This window comes from Thunnus thynnus, chromosome 7 (assembly GCF_963924715.1).
Source record: "Thunnus thynnus chromosome 7, fThuThy2.1, whole genome shotgun sequence".
Taxonomy (NCBI): Eukaryota; Metazoa; Chordata; class Actinopteri; order Scombriformes; family Scombridae; genus Thunnus; species Thunnus thynnus.
This window is the reverse complement of record NC_089523.1, coordinates 22894468-22912344: the sequence shown is the minus strand read 5'-3', so window position 1 is coordinate 22912344 and position 17877 is coordinate 22894468. Positions and strand designations below refer to the sequence as shown.

At 38.9% G+C, this 17877-nt stretch overlaps 1 protein-coding gene across 8 annotated transcripts in view; it reads right to left on the bottom strand.

The window, feature by feature from the left end:
* ncam1b (neural cell adhesion molecule 1b) overlaps positions 1 to 17613 on the bottom strand; it is a 73122-nt gene extending 55509 nt beyond the window's left edge. For 7 of the 8 annotated variants that reach the window (XM_067595012.1, XM_067595018.1, XM_067595013.1 and 4 more), the window contains exon 1: positions 17308 to 17613. In XM_067595012.1, the coding sequence (XP_067451113.1) occupies positions 17308 to 17359 (52 nt within the window). In that variant the 5' untranslated portion in view covers positions 17360 to 17613. The remainder of the gene's footprint in view (positions 1 to 17307) is intronic. The other variant, XM_067595020.1, reaches the window with a different exon arrangement.
* Positions 17614 to 17877: the final 264 nt, after the last annotated feature.

Sequence of the window (17877 nt, the reverse complement as noted above, 5' to 3'; positions counted from 1 at the left end):
TGGGAGGGAAAGACTAACAAATTACCTGTGAAAAAGGGAGTGTATTCAAAACACCCCCGTTGTTTTCACAGCTTTGAACTCGGTAAGTTCTCAGTCTGGCAATAAATGTACAGTACAGACTCCAGTGTGTCAGTTAATAAATGCTAAAAAGTCACATCTGTTGTTTCCCCAAATGCTGGAAAAGTAAATTGGGTTAGCTCCAAAGTTAGCAACAATAGGTTAGCCTAACCTGAAGAGGCAAAACAGAGAAATGTGAGCTCACTGTGCACTGTTCACGGTGTCCCTTTACACCCCCCCACCCCACCCGCGACTAATCGATTAGTTGAAGATTATGTATGATTTCAGTCAACCAAGACTTTCTTTGGTTGACTACAGCCCTAGTAATTTCAAAACACCAAACAACTCCAAAAATAATATCCCTATACTACTTGTGTCCAAGTAGGCACTTTACAGACCTTACAGTTACACAATGTTTCCTCATCTTAAACAATCAACATGTATTGGATCTCAAGCTATCTAACCAGACGACAGCAACTGTGTTGCCTTTAATTTATTCTTTTTGATATGGGATGTGCAGTACATCTCCCTGCTGAAAAATCGGCCTGTGGCTGTCTAGGCTATTTCAAAATAATACCTTTGATCATAACACAACAGTAATCTATGCTCCACTAAGAGCTCATTTGTTTTATCCTCTTAAAAATGACTTATACTTCATAAGTCCCTGAGGGGACATTTGTCCTTTGAATGTGACCCATCCTAACTATTTAGGAGAACTGGGCAACCACAATTTAGTGTCTGGGGACCAACTCTAGTTTGAGGCCAGCACCTTGGTCAGGGGCAGTAGCAAAAATATCCTTATAACTAATGTGCATGTCTCTGGGGTAGGAGGACACTGGGGCACCCAAGGGAAACCATGCAGACACAGGGAGAACATGCAAACTCCACACAGAAAGGCCCCATTCGACCACTGGGTTCAAACCTTCTTGCTGTAAGGCAAGAGTGTTAACAATATTCACATTAATGTTAAGGAAACACTGATGTGATGAATAAAACTGATAGCTTTGTGGTGTAATATTTGTGCTCAGGGTCTCTCAATCCTCTCAATGCTTATTTCAGAATCTTTAGACTAAAGATTTTCAACACAACATGTCAGATTTCTGTAATATTTGGGAAATGCTTTACTGTATGTAGTTCTTCTGACAAGGGCATGCTTGGTACTCTGGTAGCAGGTTATGTTTATTCAAGGCCATCCCGATGTCCCTCATTAATCCATGCCATATCTAATTGTGCTAAGCCTTAACAGCAGGCCATTTGCATTCTTAAGCAACAGCGCCATGCTCTTCCAAAAGTTTTCCAGTTGCTGACTAATTAGAGGTGTTGTTGACAAGCTACATGAAGTTGAGTAACACTAGACCAACTTTTTCTCATTTGTGCCATGTTGGGAATACCAATAATAAAGTTGTCCTATTCAGATTGACACTTGTGGAGACACATTTGGAGCAAGGAGCAAAGAAACACCATGGCCAGGTTTCCAGCCTATTACAGGGCTAACAAACAGACAAACACAGAAATATGAACATTTATTCCTATGGGCAATTTACAGTTTCCAATTTAGAGTCTTTGGATTGTTGGAGAAACTATAGCACCCAGAGGAAACCCATCAAAACATTCTATGTGCCCTGCAAAGGGCTTGATGAGGATAAGGTATACACAGAAGGGCAGTTCAGGCGAGCCTCGGTCAGTCAGCATTAAGGAAGTATGTTGTTTTGTGTTATCTTTCTCAAGTCTATAACACAAAAGATGTGATTCAATCATTTGGCACTTATGGTGAGACAACAAATTCATACTCAGACTAGACAAGCAATGACTCATAAACAACCTGTTACTACACCTGCTAAGCAAATCTGTTCATGTTTTCTGTTAGCTTGTCATATTAGGAGTTCCATTCTCCACAATCCCAATGCACTAAAGCACATTCAAGATATATTTCCTCCTATGTATTACCAGTTTCTTGTCATTTCAATGCACTTCATTATAACACATACAGTTTTCTGCTTGAAACAGCAACAAAAGAAGAGTTTTTCATCGATGACTTTGTTTCGGTTTCATTAAAAAAACAATTTAAAAACTAATTGGGAGGCTTGATCCTGCATCCCCCTCATGTCCTCATGATATAGCTGTCAGTACAAAAGAGCAAGGAAAGCCCAAGGTTGTGTTTTGCATTCTTTGAGACAGACTGGCTGGGCATGGTCTGTCTTCACAACGGCTCCGCTGAGGGCGACAGATGGCACAGAAGCACCTTATGACACAACACGAGCTTCCACACACACCTTGTTGGCCAATCAGAGGCTGGGCGGTAAAAATAGACACTGGGACAGGGCTAGCCTCCAGAGAGTTGACTACTCTATTCCTCAGGGTTACAATCTCCGGAGACATCTACAGAAAGGGAAGACTATCGCCATTAATCTAGGCACTTACAAAACAAGGTTGTGATGGATGAGAGTGGGTTAATGCATTTTTTCCTGATTCTCTGCTTTCTGATTATACAGATAACAGGACTCTGAATACGTGTCTGTTTCAGCTAATTGGCCTGGACTATATTTAATTACAAGAGGATATTCGTGGATTCAAGGGTCATATTTACTTTCAATGGTTTTCAGGTATTACGCAGCAGAAAATAATATTTTGGTATGGTACATTTTATGATATGCATATCAATGTGTCATGTTTTCTTCGATTTCATTGATGGAGCTCATTAGTATGATTTGATGATAACAACCAGTCCAGACAGCTGATTCATTCACAGTTCATTGAATGTTCTATTATGAATCCTGTGAGCTGAGCTGCACCACTGGAATAAATCTGTTGGTAGAGACAAATCTGTGAAATTCAGGAATTCAAGTCATCTAAGAATGTTAAGTATTTTGAGAAAATCATCCTTCTTTCATTTAAACTAGGAGACTGGACTTTAAGGTTTAAGTGTTCACTTACATGTGTCATCTGTGCACAAGGTCTAAAACACAAATTTTAAAAAGAGGTCATACCAAATGCAACTGTAAATGTGGTATAATTGAAACATACCATAGTAGCAGAAATGCAACAGGGATATTACAAACATTTATCAAACACAGACATGGGACTACACAACTCTAGTTTGTCCTCTAGATTTTAATGTTAGTATTGCTTTTTTTCCAGCGACATGACAGGTGACAAGAGATCAGTTGGAGACAGTAATTGTGCCTCAGCCCCACAGCATGCTAGCATTGATGGAGAACATGTCACCCCATCACCCTAAATATCCAGAACCTAAGGCATCTCTAAGATGGAGCCTTCCAATCACAATATCTCATGTTGCAAAAGGATTTCAACACTGTCTTCCTCCAAGATAATTCTCTAATTAAGTTCTATAAGAAAATTAGTTGGAAAACAGGGTTACATATTTTGTACAGCACATCACAATGCTGTGGCAAAAGCCATTGGTTTGACTAGACAATAATATCCAGTGACAAGAACTGAACAGTTGATAATTTACTTATTTGCGGTAAATTTCTAATATGACATATTAATGTTTTACATGATCAATAACAGTAAATAAGACAGAGAAAAGAAACATGAAATTTGGGCTGCAACATATGATCATTTTCATTATCGATTGTCGATTGTTTTCTCAATTAATTATATATTATAATTTAGTCTATAAAATGTCAGAAAATTGTGTAAAATGTCGATCACTGTTTCCCAAAGCCCAAGATGCAACCTAAAATGTCTTGTTTTGTCCTGACCAACAGTCCACAACCAAAAGATATTCAGTTTACTGTCACAGAGGACTAAAGACACCAGAAACTATTCACATTTAAGAAGATGAAACCAGAGAATTTTTAAAAAAATGACAGTTAATGTTACTTTTGATAGGACCCGACCAAGACTGGATTTTTGGAGCTGATGCCGATACTGATATTAGGGAGGAAAAAATTCTGATATTGATATATTGGCCCATAATCTTGTATATACAGAATATATACATAAACACGCCGACACTGATATATCTATGATAGGCCAATATCGGCCAATAATATTGACTGACCGATATATCAGTCGGGCTCTACTTTTGATAGACCAACACCCATTAACCGGTAACTAACCGTTTTGTTTTTTTTAAGAAAAGTTGTGATGTAGCTTTCATTTGTGGTAGCTGTTCAGCAGTTGGTGGTCAGGGCTAGTTTGTCGGCCCTGGCTGGTTTGACTTTTAGCTCATCCTTCTCCTCAAACCGATTAACAGTTAATCATTGACAGGCCTACTCAAAACAATGAATCGATTACCAAAATAGTTGGCGACTCATTCTCTGTTGATTGACTAATCGATTAATCAACCAATTGTTGCAGCTCTAGGGAAATTTGAACATGACCACACTTAGCAGCAATAGCTGTTGTAACAGTACGTGTATTCATCCCAAATTGTCACAGTACAGATGTTACGGTTTGGTGCATGCAGTCATACAAAGAATACGCTCTGTGACCCAACAATTACTGTCAAAATAGTTTAATAATCTATCTAACTTCGACATGCAGAACAATAATTCTAGAGCGCAAGTTCCAACTGGAACGTTTTGGCAGCACACCACTTAGCTGTAGCATGGATGTATGCTAGTCGGCTTAGCCAAGGTAACATGGTTACCCAGTAAAAGCAGTGGTCTGGTCCCTCTTACTGATTATATAATTACTGAAGCATCAGTGCGTAAGCAGGATGCTACTGTTGTAGCTGCTGGAGGTGGAGCTAGTTTTAACTACTTTATATACAGTTAAACCATAAATCAGCATAAAACAGCTGTCAGCAGGTGTCCTGACTCCTTGCAAGAAACAAAAAGGTTGTTTTCCTTTTCCACTGCAGCACAACTGAACTGTTTCAGTAATAGTAATGTGTAATGTTGCGGCCAATGAGCCATTGTTGGATGACCAAAATATAATTTTCTACCTTTTTGTTTTTCTGCTGTACCGAAACCGTACCACACTGTGGCCCCAAAACCATGAATTTTGTCACTGAACCATGAATTTTGTGTACCGTTACACCCTTACTAGTTGTCCCCATTTAATACAGAAAGTAACAATGAGAAAGACCCATTCCCTTGAATGTGCATGTCTTAAATACAGACATGTTTTCTGATCAGAAACAATGCAAATAAATGTAGTACATGTCTGCTGTAGTAGATAGGAAAGAAATAAACAATCCTGAATATTAAGGATAAGTAAGCAACTGAAATTGACATGGGTGGTTGCTTCTTTACTGGACTCAACCTTCCCATTATATCAATATGCCAGAAACACAATATGCTGCAGTAAGACAGACAAATGCTGTGAATGCCATAACAGTTGATGTCAAACATCCTTACTGCTCCAGTAAGGTGGCTCACATCCACTAGTGAAACAGCAACCTGACCCTGTTCAGTCAAAATGTGTTTTAACTGCGTGACACTGTAGCCACTCAGGCAGAGAAAGCCTCCAAGTGCTGTCACAGGGTAGAGAACAGCCCTTTACAGGCATATCCCCTCTTCCCACTAATGGTGGCTGTTGTGAAGGAATATCCGATGGGAGTAGGTACACAAGTCAACAGTATGCCATCGAGAATATGGTGGTTGATTACTATTTGCTAACAGCATACATGCTGCTTTTCCCCAGAGCAAATAACATTTCTACTAATGCTCAATTATTGAAGGATGTTAATATTGCTTTGCCAAATGTGTTTTGCTTTTCACAAAATGCCTCTATGCTTTAAAATATATCTTGAAAAAGACAAGATAACAAAAAGGAGCTGTGACACAAATGACACAAGGACAATGAAACTACTTGAACGGCTTCAAATTACAAGTTTGTAAAAGTAATTTAATACTAGTGATATTAAGAGACCGTGCCATTAATATTATTAGATAGCAGAAGTTTACATTGGTGGTTCTTCCACTTTCTTCGGATACTCCGTCCCTACAATGGCCTGGTCACTATGACTGGTGATGTGAGATAGTTTCATTTGCTTCAGAGGGCCTGTCATCTGCCTTTGCACTCTACGGCATTCATGGAAAAGATGCACGATGGGGTTCATGACACATCCGGCTTCTGTTGGCACAGACAGCAAGACGGCTTCCAGGCAGTGGAAGTCAATGAGTCATACTGAGTAGAGATCCTTCAGGGAGGTGCGTGAGAGACATGGTAAAACAGATCAAGAGAAACATGATGCCAAGCATACAATGTACACTAAAAAAGTTCTGTTAAAAAAGACTGCACTATATTATATATTAAGTTTTGTCTCAATACTGCATTTTTACTCTACTCCTTTTAAAGGACCAGTGTGTAAGATTTATCTGAATCGTCTGAAAATAAGAATTGTAGTGTTTTTGTTTCCTTAGAATGAGCCCTTTATGTCTACATAGGGAGCGGGTCCCCTTCCACAGAGGCCACCATGTTGCACCCGCATGTTTCTACAGTAGCCCAGAATGGATAACTATACGCTGGCTCTAGAAAGGTCTTTTCACATTTTTTTGCAAGTGTCGCAGCCACCGTAGGTTGGAAGGGTGGTCATTTGGTTGCAATCTGCAACCTCACTGCTAGATCCCTCTAAAGCTTACACACTGGTCCTTTAATAAAACCAGTCAAAGTCTTGGGTTGGCCTGGTGGTACATTAAACTAAAAATCTTATTATGTATTCACGTCATATGTTTAAGTCAGATTTGTAACCTTGCGACTCTTCTCTTGTCCTTCCTCTCCTTTTATCTTCTCACTCTCCATTGCACACTCTTAACCGTGAATAAGAATCATTAAGATTTTAGCAATGCAAGTGTCAAATGGCACTGTCTGTGAATACTGAGATCCAAAGAACTAATCCAAAAGAATGGTACCAATTTAATGTCTGCATGTTTCATTCATTCAATCTAAGATTTAAGACCTAGAGCTATTCAATTAGGCATGGGATTTGTCATATCAATTGTCTCAGGGGTGAAAAATTATTCTCTAACTTATCTTCTGTTCTGTATCGACATCTAGTCTTTAGTGAATAATTTAGAAGAACAGGAAAAAAATAAAGGATAATAGTTTTTACCTGTATTAAGCAGTTCAGTTCATGAAATGTGTGACCATCATATTTAATAATCTTAATCACACATTTAATTATTATGATAATATGAGGATTGTTTTGCTGTAACTGTGCACCTTTGTTATAACATTACACCAGCATGAATGAGCTAATGCTACACAAATGCTAGAACAAGCCATGGTGGGTTTGTATTTTCTACTGTCAACTGTAAACGTTTTGACAGAAAAACTCAATTGTCAAGTGTTATAGTAAAATATAATCATTACTTGACTATTTGTGAGCACCACATAATTCTAAGACCCTTAATATTACAATAATATGCCTAATTTGGTATTATAATAAAAAAACATTTCATTGTGATTAGAATATTTTTGTCAAATTGGTTTGTTTCATAATTTGTTGTCATTATTTAACATTGAGATAAAATAGTATAAGACATGGCCAACAGTGTTCCATCTCTTTTTATTACTGCCTTAGTGTATGGGGGTTTGCACATATGGAGGTGAAATATGGAGGGTTCACGAACTTTGTGGTACAAATATTTGGGAATTAAGTCTACTTGAACTTATTTAATGTAATTTAATGTAACTAATTTAATCCTACATATTTTTCTTTCCAGATACATAAGACTGTCCCCGTTTTCTTCCACTTTGGGATTGCTCAGTTTCCTATGCACTGCAGTCCTTCTTAATACTAACCCTCCTATTCACCTGGGGGTGCTGCAGACAGACATGTTCGTCCATGTGTTTCACCACTAGGGCATCATGCATGGGAGGTTTAAAGCTATCTCCTCCTGTTCCACGTCCACCGGACCGGCACCCCAACCAACCAGTAAGTGCAGTAACGAGGACAAAGATCCTCCCAAGCTTTCCACCTGCAAATATGCTAATTATGTTTGTTGGAATGCACGAAGAAGCAGGAGATAAAACTGCCTGGATTCCCCAGATCTTCAGTATTTTGGGCCTCGGGATATTTGTAGGGCCAGGATTTGACTTTATACTTCACTGCCATCAGTTACTGGAGCCAAAATTGAGCAACATGGCAGAGCCTGATTGGAACTAAGGTGTGTTAAGCAGGCAGTGACAGCCAGAGACACCCTATTAAGTCATTATATCAACAGACTGAGACAGTCACCCTGCTGAGAACCTTGGTCAATACCAAGCAATTGTAACCAAAGGTGAAGGCTGATCAGTAAACTGTTGAAAGTTTGACAGCATTGCTTTGTGTCATTGTTCAGAGAAGCCAGAATCACAACACAATTAGCAAGAATGCCAATGTCACCAAACACTGTGCCTTGATATCCTGTCCATGAGTATCATACACAGTAAAGGTCACAAGTCAACCCTTGTCAGAGTCCAATGCCAACACTGACTGTGCTTGAGTTAATGCCAAAATTGCAAACACAGCTCGTGTTTACAGGGGAAGAATGCAATTGCGGCTCGCCTACACCCAAGACTCCTATAGCACCGCACATAGAATAACACACGAAACACTGTCATAAGCCTAAGAATAACACAGACTTACGAGGCTCTAAACACACAGAAGTCAGTAAACACCATAAAAACAGGGACGTAGTGGTGTACTGGTTACCAAGCTCGATGATATCCAAAGCCTTCAGCTGTTCATGACAAATCTCTTCACCCCCCAACACCCTGCCACTGAGGAGTTAACTGTAGTACTCCAGTGACTTCTGACTCAAAGATGGACTCTAATCCCCTCGAATCTTCCAGCTACACCTCCTGTTCAGTGGTTTTTTTCTGCTGAGTGCTCCATCCAGTTCTTGGTGATATCACCTGTTAATGTCAGTAATTCAGCAACCTGATTGAAAATACCTCAAAATTATCCTCCATATCCTCTTGAAATTCATTCCACACCCAGGCTCTGTGGTTACAACTGATTGGTTGAGGTGTCTGTGTATGAAAGGAGATGGGATCTGGGGTTTATAGTGTGAATCGCTGTGTGCGTTACACCCTCCTGGTGAAGCTACTCTCTGTGGAAAAAATAAAAAAGGTTGTCGTGACTCCATGTGTATTAGAGGAAATACATGGCTGTCCACTTAGCAGCTACATACACGTCAGTGTAATGAGAGCTGGTTGTGGGAAGAGAAGGGGAAGATACATATTAAAATGTTAATTTCACAATACCATCTGTTATAAGGGCCTCAGCAACAGCAGTATTTTCCCACTTATTACAGAGTGCAAGCTGTACCAAGGCCAATGTCGGTAAGAGGTGGTGTAATGTCCCCACCGTTACTCATTCATTATTCATTGGGATCAATCATCACAAGCCTGCATGTGCTGTCCAAATAAAAAAGGTCAAAGTGAATGTTAGGATCTCAGATTGCACTGGGCCCAAATTATCACCTTGGTATTATGTTCAAACAGAAAGGACAATAATCTAAAATAAATGGCTACGGGAATTAATGAAAAAACAAAGTAAAATAATCACTGTGTGACTCGTCAGCTACTGAAACAACTAGGCTATGTACATTTATACACAGAATTCTGAAAGTAAAGCATATTTACGGCCAATGCTAATTTTGTTAACAAAAGCTATGACTAACTATGTTTGTCAAGAACCTTTTTTTCCATGACTAAGATGAGACGATGATGAGACAGCCCCCGACGTCATTAATCTACTGTGACTATATCACGAAAAAAGACAAGACTAAAATGAAATTAAAAATAAATAAATAAAAACTTTACCAAAATCTCTCTTTATTTCTGTTGACAAAAAAGTGGAGACAAAATATTATGGACTCACAGGAGGCGTGAGCAGAACGTTAGCGGAGCAGCAACAGCAGCAAGTGCTCCGTCTGTGTGTCTACACTGGAGGTGTTCAGGTGCAGTGTTGAGTGTAGGTGACCCATGTTAGGAAGCACTCAGAGCCCAATACACAATGAATGTAGTTACATGCATAAAACAGAGGAAAATAGACTCCAGGTCATGTTAACGTGTATATAGCGCGAGTGAAACATGAGCCATTGTGCGGCCTGTGTAGACAGCTGTATTGATTAAAACAGCAGTGTATAACGTTACCTGTCCTTATCATGGTTGTTGTTATTGTTATAAATCAGAACATGTTCCATGTCTTGATGTATTCCTTAAATTGATACCATCAGACCAGACACTTTCTGCAAAGCTGCATTCTTAATCATTCAACCCGCATTTTTCTTCAATCTTATGTAAAATAAGTTTGACTAAAATGCCAGAAGATTATTGGTTTTGGCTACACTAGATTGTCTGAAATGTTTATTGTAACCTGATGGCTAAAAGAAAATACTAAAATGCCATTGACTAAAATTATACTCAAATAGTTAGTTTTCTTCGGCTAAGATAAGAATAAAATGCCCAGACTTTCAGTCAACTAAAACTTGAATTAAAAAAACAGGATGAGGTTGACTAAATATGACAAAAACTCACAAGGTCATTTGATACAGAACCATGATGACAAAGTTCATCATGTCCATTGTATTTAAAGGAGTTATATATTTGCTACACATTAAAAACAGGTTTCTTTCTATCTTTGGACAAGTCTATTACATAATTTTAGATTACTCTGCATGAAAAAAAAGATGAAATGAGGTTAATTCCCATCCCCAGTGATAGCAATTAGCTATTTTTTCTTCTCTTGCTAGTACTCCAAAACTCCTAATACCAAGATATATACCCTTAAAATATGCTCAACTCCAGAATAATATGACATTTAGCTGCCTGATCCCTGTAGCTGTGGGCTAATAAATTAATAAAAAGAAGATCATTCCTCCTACCTGGAATTGCTGTTCAAGATTACATATAAAATACTCAAATTGGAGTTGAATGCAATGAACTGCCTTCCAGTGTTATGCATTACAACACTCAGGACAAAACTCTTGAGTGTAAAATGCTAAATGGGTCAAAATATGCTTTAGTGACTATATCTGTGGGAATCACTGACATCATTTCGAAGTGGATCCTGCACGTTGAGTAGATGAGAAACAGCTATAGCTGCCACAGCTCCTCTGGAGATAGTGCCTTCTTACTGTGATCTAATTAGAGATTAAAAATAACAGCTTTCTACTGAATGAGTGTCACTTCAATACTTTAATGATGGGATTTTTTCTCCATAATAATATTAATGCATGTCATCACTTTGTGTGAAACTGAGGTATCTCTAAGATTACAGGCAATGACTAAGCCTGTAAAAGAGTATAATGTTAGAAAGGGTGACACACTATGGTAAGAGCATAAAAAGAAAGCCTGAGGCGTAGCAACCCGAATTTTCCCTGCTCCGTGCATAGTAATGCATCCTATAGTGTTTCAATAATGAATGTACCATGATGTGCATGGATGCATGAGAAGACACACACTGCTTCCCTTCACACTACATAAAAGAAATTGAAAGCTAAATCCTAGCCAACAGCATATTGCTTTATCACGGTAAGATGAGACACTTATTTTTCGCAAATCAGACATACTGTAAGCTCCGCTTTCAGGAGTTTTGAGTTGAGAAGACCCATCTGCATCTCTTGTAAATCTGGACACAGTTCCTCCCAGCATAGATAGTGACATTGTAAACTCATTCCCTCTTTCAATGGCCACATGGGCCACAGACAAGTCTCTGATGACTTAGTTTAGGTCACAAGAGTCCTGTCTCTCCCTACTTTTCTTGTTGCCAAGTAAGACATGGAAAGGCAGAAAGAGAGCCAGGAGGTGCTCCCGGTTCATAACAGCCTGAACAAAAAAGGGGAAAACAGTCTTTATTTGCAAATGAATAGCCTGGTGAGAGGAGGTGATGCATTTTGCCAAGTGCAACAAGCATTTACATAGCTGAAGATGACTGGTCTTGGGGAAAATGAGAATCAAAAAAGAAAATACAAATTGAAATGGCTAAAAGTTGTTTTCACCAAGGCAAAGGGAGCTGGCAGCCCAAATGTGGCTTCAGCAATCAATGATAAACTCATCTGTTTACAAACAGGTAATTATAACATTTCCTGCCTACAGCATTACTTGAGTGCTTAAGACATACAAATCAGTATGTTAATCCTATTTCCAGCAGACAACTGCATGCTTAACAAAACTTTGACAGTCTGCAACACCCCGTCACAACTTCCTTTAGTCCGACAAAGCAAAAGCTTCGAAGCAGAGCGAAGTCATATAATGCCTAAAGGTGCCAATCTAGGGTTACATGTCCACAGGGATCCTGTGTTCAAAGTGCTGGCCTCTTTTTTTTTTAATTTGATGAATGACAAGGACACAATGTTCTAATTTCCTAATAGCACTGAGATCTTAGCATGTTTTCAATTTTTAGAGCAGCAGACATAGTATAATCTTTAGCTAAAAAGAAATGTGTCAAACAAGTTTTTCCAAGTCCTGTGTGCAGTCAGTTCTCTCTTGAACCTGATTTGTACATTTTTAAATTATAACTGATTATTATGAATTCCTAAAATTATTATATATCTGACACCTTGCAGGAATGAAATAAAGGATGCTCCCACTACAGAGGCTAGCCACCTAAAAAACAGCTACTGATCCGACAGTCTGTGCCTCTTCTGTGAGCAAGCCCTTAGGAAAGGATGTTTATGTCCCTCTCACAGTGCTTCACAGGGTCACGTGCACGTGTAATGTCATCTTTTTAGCGTCCTAAGGCAATGCATCTCCTCTCAACTCTCTCAGACCTGGATCTGTCTGATCTACTCCCCATCACCAAAGAGTCAAGTAGTCCTGGCTGGAACAAAAACCACAGCCTCTCTTTCTTCCTGTCCCTGATAGTGAATGAAAACCTTTAGCATCTGTGAGATTTTTAAAAATGATGTGAAAGTGATGCTGAAAGTGGGAGCTTTAAAGTAAGACTACGTCTGATTTGTAAGGAATGGTTGTTTCACTGACTGTTTCAGGGTTAAATGACATATGAATTGGTCAAAATTACTAGTCTGAGTAAATAAAATACCTAAAATACACATACTGTTGTTTCCCAGAAATTGTCACCCATTCCAGTAGTGGTGTTTTTTCCATCCAAAGTTCCATTCTGAAACAAATTCTGGTGCAGTAAACATCCTCTAAAGCGTAGCAGTGGCTTGTCAGGAGACATTCAGTCGTTGGCAGGTTCAGTTATTTGAGACGACAAAACAAAAATCACAGAAAATTGAGGTTAAAAGATAAACCAGACCGAGCCCTGTACCTGTTTTGGCTGGATTTCCCTAATAGATCTTTCTCCAAAGGTGAATGTATCCTTCTGATGTTAATATGATTTGGCATAATACTACTGCTAGACACTGGCTGAAGGCCAGTCTGGTTTAGCAAAGACTGCAAAAGCCCAAAACAGTAGCATCACTGTTGCAGCTGCTTTACAGAGATTCATTCTGCTTTCAACAGCAACAAATTTGCTTTCTTTGGTGGTTTTTATTGGAATGTTAAAACATGTTTAGCGTTTCTGGCCCAATAAAGGACACTGAAGCAGCACTGTGGCTTACCAAGACATGATCATATGTAGTGCTGACAAGATAAATTGATTGACAGAAAATTAAACTGATGATAATGTTGATAATCAGTTTATCTTCTGAGTAATTTATTAAGCAAAATGTCAAACATTTGCTGGTTTTAGCTTCTCAAATATAAGCAATTAAAAATGCCCTCTGTTCCATATGTTTATATCATATTAAACTCAAACTTTTGGGATTTGCTGCTGCAACAGTACTTGCCAAAAGAAGAAATTTGAAGAGATCAACATGTGCAAAGAGTAAATGTGACAGGCCTTTTTCACAATTAAAACTACATCAATCAACTAATCAAAAAAGATTAACAGATAAGGAAATCAATCATCAATTGCAGCACTAATCATATGCATTTTTCCTGTAGCCTCACTGAGAGTGATGACCATGTTGAGCTGTAATATTTTTTTTGTTTTGTTTGGTTTTTTAGGGACGAACTGTGATGGTCGCTGCACTCACTCGAGCTGTGTAATTGTTTAAACTGGCTGGCTGAGGTCATGCAGGTGATTGAAGAGTGAAAGCTGCATTAAAAAAGAGACATGCTGTGTCTTTTTTGGGGGAGGGAAATCTAATTTGGTGCACCGCCCAAATAAATTCTAAATATGGGAAACACTGCTGGCAGCACACAATGTGCACACACTACTCTGAAATAATCGCTTTATCAAGCTGAAGCTATTGGACTTGCTGCCATTGCTTTTGGCAGTGTGGATTTCTATCCTCATCAAGCTAAGTCATACGTAAGGAAGTCTGGAGCCTTAGTAAGTCGGCCTGCAGTCAGCCATGGTTCCATCCTGCTCGGTAAATGGAGCAGCATGGAGATGAGCAACGTCATCATTTCCACATGATCCGGCTGATGATGTAACGTAGGCTAAGTGAAACAATCCTACTGTAAACTAGAAAGCCGTAAATATCCTGTTCGAAGGAGCCATATGGTGACTGCGATGCATTCATCAATCCCACAGGTTGAGGACATTCACAACTCATCTCTTATCTTTCCTAGTCTTACTTCATTTCCATTGCTTTGATTGTTGGAGGCTATATTTCATTTCCTGCCAGAAATGCAGTCTTGAAAATATTCTACATTCCAGATATCAGTTTGAAGAAGATCAATTAATAATTATGTCAAGAGGCTCAACAGGCCCATTGAGTATGCAGCAGGCATAGAGGAGAAGGAAGAGAACGATAGCTAATCCCTCCTCAATCTCGGTTCAGTCATAAATACTGCATCTATGCCATATAACCATCTATAAAAAGATTAGGATTTTCTTTTGATTTGCATTCAACTATTCAAGATTTAAAATCGTCATTTATAAAAGTACTATTTCTGACATTTGTGCAGAACATTACAAATGCTACAAAAGTAGATTAAATAAGAGGAATACAAACAAACACTAAAATTTTAGCTTCAGTGATGCTGCATGAGTTGTATGAGAGAGTCGTGGTCTACATTATATCAGAGGAAGGACGTTAACTGACAGTAAGGTATCGCTTGGAAGTTGTCAAATGGGACTCAAGCCAAAACCAGATCCTAAATTCCCTACTTCATCCTTATGATGTCATATAATCACAGATAAATCAACCAAGCTGACATTAGCCATATCAGCTCATTGCAGATATAGCACATGTTGGAAGATAAATAACAAAAAATTGTAACGTTGCAACAATTAGTCGATCGTCAGAAATTTATCGGCAACTATTCTGATAATTGATTAATCATCTCAGTCATTTTTCAAGCAATAATGCCAAATATTTGATGGTTCCAAGTTCTCAAATGTGAAGATTTGCTGTTTTTCCTTTTCATATTTGACATTTAATTGAATATCTTGACATTATAGACTGTTAGTCAGACAAAAAAGAGCATCACAGTAGCCTCTGAGAGATTGTGAAGGCCATTTTTTCACCATTTTTAACATTTCATAGTCAAACGATTAATCAACTGAGTGAGAAAATGATCGTAAGTTGCAGCCATAAAAAACTGCATAACAGAAGATATTTCTTAAAGGTCATTTAGAGACAGTGTCACCATTACATCCACTGATATTTCTCAACTACAAAATGTCCCACTTAGTACATAACTTGGTAATTTAAGGGATCCTAATGGGAAATATTTGTTCATGCTATGGGTTAGCATGAACTCTCAAATGTCTATATCAGCCTCAAAAATTCAGTATCCATCAGGCTGTGCTATATATATCTGGCTAATGACTGTATGAACAAGACTGTTCATTTGGAGTAACTCCAGTCGCACACGTTTCTTCCAGTGTCTGATGTTCCAACAAGGTTATCAGTGACACAAAAACTTTAAAAAGATGTTCCCTCTCAAACAGAATAGGACATTTTCATGGGTTTCAGAAGTTATTCTCTATCATTTTTTAGATCTCATCTAATTCTTTGATTAAACTAACAAGGTTTCCTCACGTTGTTCACAAGTAGCTTATAATTTACTATGCTGTAGTATGACCGTCCTCTAGGGTTATGTTTAAGAGTGTTTGGTGGTAGATACAGAACAAAAAAAGCAGTATGAAACAAGTGTCTGAAATGATGGTGAAAGGAAGAACAAGAAAAGGAATCAATCATGAACTCTTGTAAATCTCTACTCCCAATAAAGATAAGATGAATTTCATTACCATTACAATGCAGTGAGGGCTCCACTCCCTCTGCGTTTTGCTCTCCTGCCTGAGGAACACCCCTGCACATATCGGATTGTACATAAAGGATTAAAAGGCTATCCCACGAAAACCCTGTGCTGTGAGTGCTACTCCAACCCATAAGCCCTCACATGCCAAATTACTGATTTTAATTTTAAAAAAAAGGGGATGTGCTAAGGTTATCAAAAATGTAATTTAACACAAATCTCCTTCAATTAGACTTACATAACGACACATTTTTATTTTTTTTTACCAACTTAGAGGATCTCATTTCAAAGCCTTTATCATGGCATCAGATTACATAACAGATGATTCAGAGTAGAAGTTGTGCTTGCTATGTGCTTTCAGTGTGCATGACCAGATAAACCATCACTGCCCGTGAAAGACCCTTGATGTACTTTATGCAAGCATGCACCCATTGTCAAGTGCCCCTCCTCAATAGCATCATCGCACCTGCACACACTGACAGGTGCACTACAAAGTGTTTTATTTTGCACAATGTACCTTTAACTGAGAGACTGTGACTCAGCCATGGAGGCTGAATGTGTATGAGGAGCCCAGCATCACTCCATATCAACAACAAACACGTCCCATCCGAGCATGGCTAACACCAACACGACAGTAAATGGAGAGAAAGAGAAAAACAATCTCCATGCCATATTTACATTCACACAGTGCCCTCATCCTCACTAATACAATTACAAATGCTAACCCTATGGAGCATCATGTTTTATTTAATATATAATGACGCTAAGTCAGCGTACATGGTGGTCACGCAATGAACAGCGGTTATGTAGCCCGCTGTGTGAGTGTGTTGACCAGAGAAAATGGTTACCCAAACACAATGGCAGCAAGCTGTCTTTACTTATAAAAAAACAGCTCGCCAGTAAGCTAATTAGCAGCAGTCGCAGTACCGTTACCGTTGCACCTGCTTAACGAGAGTGCCTGCGGGCGGAGGGAGAAGGGTAGACCAGGAGGCGAGTGTGTGCCTACTGCGGTCCTGACCACTATTAACGGTTATTGAGGATGAGCTAGATTTAACATAATGAAACATAAACATTAATAGCTTTAAAAAAAACGCGTAGTTAGTGGTGAATGTGAGATTTTCTTACCTGTACAGCCCACAAGAAGCAAGGCTAGAAAAATATCCCTTGACTGGACCATCGCAACTCCCGAGTAACGTTAACGTTAAACGGCGTTAGCTAACGTTTAATCTCCGCTCCGGTCCCTTTACACTGTTGCCCTCCGGTTTCTTATCTCTCTCTTAGCAATTGTTCATCCTAATCTATATTTCTGAGCTCGTCGCTGGTAACTGTCAGTAGCAGCGTCGTTGATGACAGACAGCGGCCAGAGATTAGCGGTGATGAGCGCCAGTGCACTGTTCAAAGTCTGACTGACAAGCAGTGCCTTCTCACACACGTGGATTAATCCGCACAAACGGAATAATGGACCTCCTGTTAAATAGTGCGCTGTTCTCAAAGGAAACCAGTGTCATGGGGAAACCCCCTTAAAAAGCATGTTAGTGCAAAAATTAATACAGCTCACATATTTGTTACATATTTGTTTCAAAATAGATTTTGAATGAAAGAACCCTCAATCTCGCAAAATATACTTAATCAAAGCCATGTTTTCAGTGGCAAAAAAATATTTTGGAGATGCTTTATGCTGACAACACAACATAA